Source organism: Loa loa (genome assembly GCF_000183805.2).
Source record: "Loa loa unplaced genomic scaffold supercont3.588, whole genome shotgun sequence".
Lineage (NCBI taxonomy): Eukaryota > Metazoa > Nematoda > Chromadorea > Rhabditida > Onchocercidae > Loa > Loa loa.
The window spans coordinates 10098-17402 of NW_018108768.1; the positions used below are offsets into that span (position 1 = coordinate 10098).

At 31.1% G+C, this 7305-nt stretch overlaps 2 protein-coding genes across 2 annotated transcripts in view; one reads left to right on the forward strand and one right to left on the reverse strand.

The window, feature by feature from the left end:
- LOAG_11097 (hypothetical protein) overlaps nt 1-6197 on the forward strand; it is a 7021-nt gene extending 824 nt beyond the window's left edge. The window contains exons 2-19 of the mRNA XM_020448297.1: nt 254-415; nt 582-785; nt 1237-1295; nt 1465-1620; nt 1761-1973; nt 2105-2266; nt 2452-2625; nt 2840-2956; nt 3169-3266; nt 3398-3560; nt 3799-3890; nt 4029-4116; nt 4185-4315; nt 4470-4575; nt 4786-4822; nt 4938-4999; nt 5396-5557; nt 5946-6197. Coding sequence (XP_020301548.1) covers nt 254-415; nt 582-785; nt 1237-1295; nt 1465-1620; nt 1761-1973; nt 2105-2266; nt 2452-2625; nt 2840-2956; nt 3169-3266; nt 3398-3560; nt 3799-3890; nt 4029-4116; nt 4185-4315; nt 4470-4575; nt 4786-4822; nt 4938-4999; nt 5396-5557; nt 5946-5966 — 2207 coding nt within the window. The 3' untranslated portion in view covers nt 5967-6197. The remainder of the gene's footprint in view (nt 1-253; nt 416-581; nt 786-1236; nt 1296-1464; nt 1621-1760; nt 1974-2104; nt 2267-2451; nt 2626-2839; nt 2957-3168; nt 3267-3397; nt 3561-3798; nt 3891-4028; nt 4117-4184; nt 4316-4469; nt 4576-4785; nt 4823-4937; nt 5000-5395; nt 5558-5945) is intronic.
- A 478-nt stretch (nt 6198-6675) lies between these two features.
- Nucleotides 6676-7305, reverse strand: part of LOAG_15242 (hypothetical protein) — a gene marked incomplete at both ends in the record, with an annotated part of 2955 nt that continues 2325 nt past the window's right edge. Inside the window, one exon of the mRNA XM_020448909.1 lies at nt 6676-6774. Within this exon, the coding sequence (XP_020300975.1) occupies nt 6676-6774 (99 nt within the window). The remainder of the gene's footprint in view (nt 6775-7305) is intronic.

The following is a 7305-nucleotide window of genomic DNA, read 5'->3' on the forward strand; positions in this document are numbered from 1 at the left end:
AATTTTTATGTGGGAAACAAAGAGAAATCATATGGTTTAGAAATTTTGACTGATGATTGGAAAGAACACAATTAGTTTAAAGGATAAAGTTTTACATTTATTTTTTCATATTCCGCGCTGATTGACATATTTTACCGCTTGGATTTGTCCTTTTTTTGTACCCCTCGTATGTATTTTTATTTTCCATAGCCTATGTTTTGATTCAGTTTTACTTGCTCGAGATCGGATTATATAAAAATTGAAGGAATTTTAGAAATTATTGCACTAGATGATGAGGATGATTTTAAACCACCGCAAGTACTGCAAAATCAGGCTGATAAGTGGGCATTTCTGATGCACTCTTCTCTGAAGAAAATTAATAATACCATTAGTCAGTCACCAGGAAAACGGGAAGCAAATTCTACAGTTCAATCAGGTAATGGATTTGCTTTTATTTTTGCTTTGGTTCTGAACTTTGCACTTATACCGATCCAACTCGAAATTGAAGTGGTCCTCAGTACAAGGAGTGAAATAGCAATGATGTTTTATCTATCATCCTGCAACCTTGCTTTTTCTCTGTCCAGTGAATAAGAACTTTTTAGGTCGACCTCGTAAACTACCGGTTGTAATTGTTTCTGAACAGGATAATATGCTAGAGAATCGAAATTATCCAGGAGCGCCCAATTCAGGACATTTAACCAACACAGAAGTTAAGGAAAAAGCAGATCATCTCCTGTGTGCCGTTTTCAAACACAAGAAGTACAAAACGGCAATTCAAAAGCAAGCTATTTATACCATAGCTAGAAGTGAGTCCATTTTTTTTACTTATGCATGAATGACATTTCATTAATGGTTGTTTGACGAAAAATGATAGAGCTCCCATATGATAGTGCTCCCATACTCTATTGCATATTTCAGTACGACATTGGGAAGTTTTTTTTTTTGGTTTCTGTGGTATTAAGTATCCAATACATGAAGCTGCAGGAAATCACAACTAATAAAGTGTACTTCATAAATCTTAGTTTCACGTCTTACTTTTTCCTTAATTAAAAGTTACTGGTGTTTGTGGTTCAAAACTTTAAAAAAAAAAAAACTAGCTGCATGATTAGTTTTCGTTCTATATACATTGAGACTCGTAGTAAATAGAAAAATACCGAATAAAGTTTTGGGCTTCGTATTGATCTTTTCTATTACATATATATATATATATATATATATTTATTTATTTATATTTTAATCACATAATTGATTTTTTAGAGAAATCTGATGTTTTCATATCTTTGCCAACTGGTGCTGGGAAATCGTTGTGTTATCAGGTATAATTGTTTTTAATTTCATCATGCAACATTATTGTCTTAACTATTTCGTTTACGGGGTTTCAACTATTTCGGTTGTGCATAATTATTTCATCTAAAATACCTTAATTTCAAATCATGGAACTTAAATATTTGTAGGATGAACAAGAAAGAAAAACTGTTATTTCAGTTGCCAGCATTGATGTATCATCCGGGTGTGACGATCGTTTTCTCACCTTTAATAGCATTGATTCAAGACCAAGTACTTGCTTGTAAAGCTCGTGGAATCAAATGTGACTCACTGAATTCAAAAACTGGTACTGAAGATCGAAGACGAATTGTTGAGGTGAGAGTTTTATGCAGTTTGATATACCTCAGCTAGCTGCTGAGGAATACATATTTTGAGCTGGGATATACTGTTTCTTACCTGCATTTTTTTTTATTTAGAATTCAAGAAAATGAGAAAAGACATTTAAAAAATTTCAGGATTTACGAGCAACAAAACCTGAGATACAGTTATTATATATTACACCAGAATCTGCGGCTACTCCAAATATTCAGCGAATGATTACAAGTTTGTTCAAAAGAAACTTGCTGAATTATTTTGTTGTTGATGAAGCACATTGTGTAACACACTGGGGCCATGATTTTCGTCCTAGTTATTTAAAACTTGGAGATTTGCGACAGCTAGCGCCTGAGGTAATAATTCTCTTTTTAAAATATTTTTTGGTTACTAAGTAAATGGATTCGATTCCTGGTTCTTTCCAAGTGAATATTAAAATTCGTCTTTTGAACAAGGTAAAAGTGTCATGAAATTGAGAACATTCTAGGTATGTTGGATTGCATTAACCGCCACAGCTAATAAAAATGCACAAGATGATATCGTGAAGCAGTTGAGGCTGAACAATGTGAAAATGTTCAAGGCATCAACATTTCGCAACAATTTGTATTACGATGTTATTATGAAGGACCTAATATCTTCTCTTCCTGAGGTTTTCTTCCTTTCTTTTTCTATTCAGTGATTTGAACATACATTTGAAGCAGTGTGATTACAGAAACAATTAATTAGAGGAATTGATTATCAGTGTGCTTTAGGTTCGATTGCCGTCGTTAGATGAATCATGCCTTTTTCCGGCTGAACATACGAAATTCGAAATAATTATCTAAGGCTTTCCAGAGACATTTGGCTCTCTTCATGATGAAGGCATTGGGATATACTCAGAAACCCACATCCACTGCAAAATCTGCTCCTGATCTAAAATCGACGGTTGATGTTCTTGATAAATCAATGCTTAAGTCAACAGGAGACAGATTTTCCTCAAAACCTAGGGAGAACTGCGATAAACTAACTGTATGTTTTATTTTTTCCACCTTTTTTTTGCTTTTTAATCTCAAATTCGTTTCTTCATTTTGATTGTTTGGAGGGTTTTCATACATCAAGATCCTTACATAACGAGTTTTCGGATTATATTCCATATCAGGCTTTTGGAACAAGTTATTTAACGTTTTGAGATACTCGAAAGCAAAAGTAGTCTTCAAAGGCAAAGATATACGTATGCGTTTAGTTTATGGGTAGTGGTATTGTATACTGCCGTACACGAGAGGAATGCGAGCGAATAGCAACTCGTCTAACGGCGGAAGGCATTCCTACGTATGCTTATCATGCTGGTTTGGGTAACAAGGTTTGTTTTTCATAAAGTACACAGTGGCTACAATTTTCAAATTGTTACATTCCTTGAGTCTTATTTTGAAAAAATGGGATATTTATGCATTTTATTTAAAACATCGTGAAAATTAAATAACATTTAGGATTGAAAATGTGAAATAATTTTCAAAGCTCAAAGTTTGAGGTCTTTTTTATTTCGTTTTCTGTGCATTAACTTGTTATTTTAAGCTGCGCGATGACATCCAGGACAAATGGATGAAAAATGTCATTCCAGTTATTGCAGCTACTATTTCATTTGGAATGGGTATCGATAAAGCAGATGTCAGGTGACTTAACTATGTTGGTTGGATTTTTGGAGCCCTTCCTTTTTTAAAACTTTTTTCCTCAATTTTTCGATCGATTCGAATTTAATTTAAAACATGAAAATTTTTGTTAATTATTGAAATTCATTGTTTAGAGTAGTTGTTCACTGGACATGTTCACAGAATCTAGCCGCATATTATCAGGAATCGGGTCGTGCTGGGCGTGATGGTAAACGAAGTTACTGCCGTATCTATTACAGCAGAGATGACCGACAGTTGCTCAACTTCCTGATTAACCAAGATGTTTTGAAAACAAAGGTATAAGTTTTAAATGTGATATAAGTTGTAATGTATATAATGTATGTAATATATATTTGTAATATCTGTAATATATTTTTAATATATGTAATATACATATATTTTGGAATATATGTAATATATATTTAAACGTAATATAAGCTATCATATATAATATATTTAAATGTAATATAAGTTATCAGAAATGACTTATAAACCTTGCTGTAATATAGCTATTCCGACATAACTATCCTTTTAGGCTAAAAAAATAAATGAGACGGTAATTAATGAACAAGTGAAAGCAATACAACATGGTTTCGAAAAAATGGTGGAATATTGTGAAAAACCGCTGTAAGTCTAATTTTAAACTTAACGCATCTTTACATTGAAATTTAAATTTGATGGGTGGAACAGTGCTTTAGATTGGACTCTTCATCACAATTCCCTGACGTATGTAAGTTCCACATTTTATTAATTCTACTTATTCAGATGCAGACACGTTTCCTTTGGCCGTTATTTTGGTGACGATGACTTACGACCATGCGGAAAGAGTTGTGATTATTGTAAAAATCCAAAGGTTATGGTCACATTATTATCTGACTTTCATAAAGCTTCGTTTGCATTGTTTTCATCCCTAATTTTTAGGCTTGCGATGAAATATTATCACGCTTTAATGCAGAAGCTTGGAAAGATATCGGTAATTCACGATTTCGAAAACGTCGTTTTGATGATGGTGAAGACTGTTTCCTATATGAAGGAGGTCGAGCAGGAGCCAAGTGAGCTTTGCCAATGAAAATAAGCGTCAAATTCTTCATGTTTATTCTGTGGATAATTTAACGCGTTTATTCACTTTTATATTATTATATAGTAGGAATTATGTAATATTCTGTTTGATTCTGATTTACTGACAGTTAATGGCTTTTCTTGAAGAGAATGGGACATGAATGAATCTGGTGATGTGGCATCAGTTTCGGAAAGTAAAGAAAAGCAGTTTCGTACGGAAATCGTACAACAGGAATTTGCGAGACGTAGAAAGGTTTTTTGATATATTTAATTTGTTTGTTTCGAAATATTTAATTTAAACCAAGCATTGATAATTTCATTACTTTTACATTGGCTTGCCTGTTCGATGATATCTCTCATCACTTAATTGTCCTATAGGTTATACTTCTGCTTTGTTTGCATTCTTAAAATAATTATTCGCAACATATTTATAATTATTCAAAATGACAACCTCATTTTGCAGACATCTACAACAGCTTCAGGAACTAATGGTAAGCGAGGTAATCTTCTTTACTAACTACTTTTTAAAACTAGTCTCTCCAACCAATTTTTTAGTTTTATAATGTATTGTTAAATGTTCAAATTTACACTTTCATTTTTTTTCTCAAATTTCAGTCCGTACGAATTTGTTGATCACCGAACCAACAGCAAAAACTGTCGCCGGTCTGACAGCTAATGTACTTATTCTACTTCCTTTCATTTAAATGTTGGTTTTGTTAATGAAGAGCAGAAGTCTGTTCTGCTAAATGACAAGGAGGGAGCAGTATGGAGAGTTTTGAGATGACTCAGATTTATCTATTTTCAATTTCTTTGATGTATATTTTAGGGCAAAAAAATAGAAGTTTCAGTTAATTTTTGCTGGTCATTAATGAGCTTTCAAAACGGAGGAGATTAGAAATGAGTGAGAGATGACAAGATAATTTTTTAAACGCTCTATCACATGAGTAGTTAACTGTTTTACAGATAGTATTCTGCGTTAATTTGATAAAGTAATGAATGAATTTTCTCATGTTATTACAATTTAGCTTCTTTTTCCTTCGCATATTCTTATCTGCTTTGATTGTAATTTTTAGCGAAGAGAAACGGTGCGTACAACAATTTATACAGCTTTGGCTGCAAATTTGTATGGTGTGCAACATGATGCCGATATCGAAAAGACATCGTGTTACATCGAATATGATATTTATAAAAATTCAAAAAACAGTTTTACTTACCAACATAAAGTGTCTCAGAAGGTATTTCAAAAGAAATATTTCTTACATTTTATACAAAATGATTATTGACGTTTTCCTTCCCACATTGTTTTGAGCTCTTTACTTTTTTTTTAACTCACAGAATATACAGAATAATTAGATCAGTTGCTTACCAACTGCTTATGTAATTCTATTTTTAATTTTTTGAAGGCAAAGTGATGATAGTTATAATAAATAGTGACAAACAATTGATCTTATTATTCCAGCTTATAGAATAAAAGATGGTAATTACGTGAGGATGTTAGTGACCTCATAATATGAAAGGTTTGTGTTATCTGGTTGAACATTCAGAGAAGGCAATTTCTAACTTGGCCATATGCAAAAGTATTTTAAAGCGACAAATTAAGGTGTAGTGGAAACTTATTTTCAGATAGCTGAAATCAGAAAATGACGGAGGAAAACAAAAATACGACATTGTTTGTAATGATTCTGGAGCAGAAACATCGAAAACACTGGGTTTCCAGACGGCTTCAAGCTTAATTCGTTAGCCAATATCAAAAACTCTGTTAACTGGAGCATTTTTCTCTCTTTGCATGAATTTTTTTGTTATCGTTACATTTTTCTATGATTTTCCATAGTCGACTTCCTCTGAAGCTTTATTTCTGCTTTAATTTGTATTTTGTCTCATTATACGATTTTACATAAAAATATCAATTCTTTTTTTTTGTATTCATGAAACATTACTGAGCATACGAAATAAACATCATGTAAAACATCATTTAATCATGCAAAGAATTCATATAAACATCATGATCAATTCGCAGTTTATAATTTCCTATGCACTGCCTTTAAAAATTGGACTTTCAAGAGTTTGGATAGAACTTAATAGATTCTTCCAACAGTTACATTACTGTATTGAGCAAGATAGCAGGTGTGTTAAATAATGGCAAAAATATGATAAAAATTAATCATATAAATTGCACTAAAATTTGCTGTTGATAGCATCTGTCACATAAAACGTTATATATGCTATGAATAGCAAAAATTAATAATGATGAGCATATGAAGTGATGAAAAGAAAACGTGTAATTTTAATCAAATATATGAATTGTAATGATGATGACATGTAATAATCATATGCTATAAAATACACATCAACATTAATCAATTGGTGTTGCTTGTGTCTCGCCATCTTTATCATTTTGCATTTCAACAGGACCAGAAGATGTTGGTCGAAATATCGTAAAATGACATTTGAACTAAAATATTGAATACTTTTACATTATAATACTTTAATTTTAAAAAATAATTTTGAACAATTTTATTTAACACGACCGCTCTTTTTAATTACTAATAGCATACAATAGAAATAAGAATTTGAAATTTTTATCAATTCTAATCATAGTTTTCTTTCTTTTCTTTTTTTTTAAATCCTTAGAAATTTCAGATAAATCTATTAAAAAAGATTTTCTTTTGCTTTGCTTTTTTTTTCCTTTTTTTTTAAAGGATGTAATGAATTTCATTTTTTGTTATTGTTGTCACATGAATAATATCATAAGATATTTGTTAACTTTTTGATAAAAAAAAAAATATTTGAAATGCACAATTAATTCATATAATTAGTTGCATAATTTGTTTTATAGTTAGCCACATAATTAATTTAACTAATGACTTTATTCTATCCATATGTAAATATAAAAACTATTTGTTTCACTTCAAATATGTAAGACAGATGAATATTTTTTCCGTGTAAAATAATTTTAGTTAAATTTTTTTTTTTTTTTTTTTTT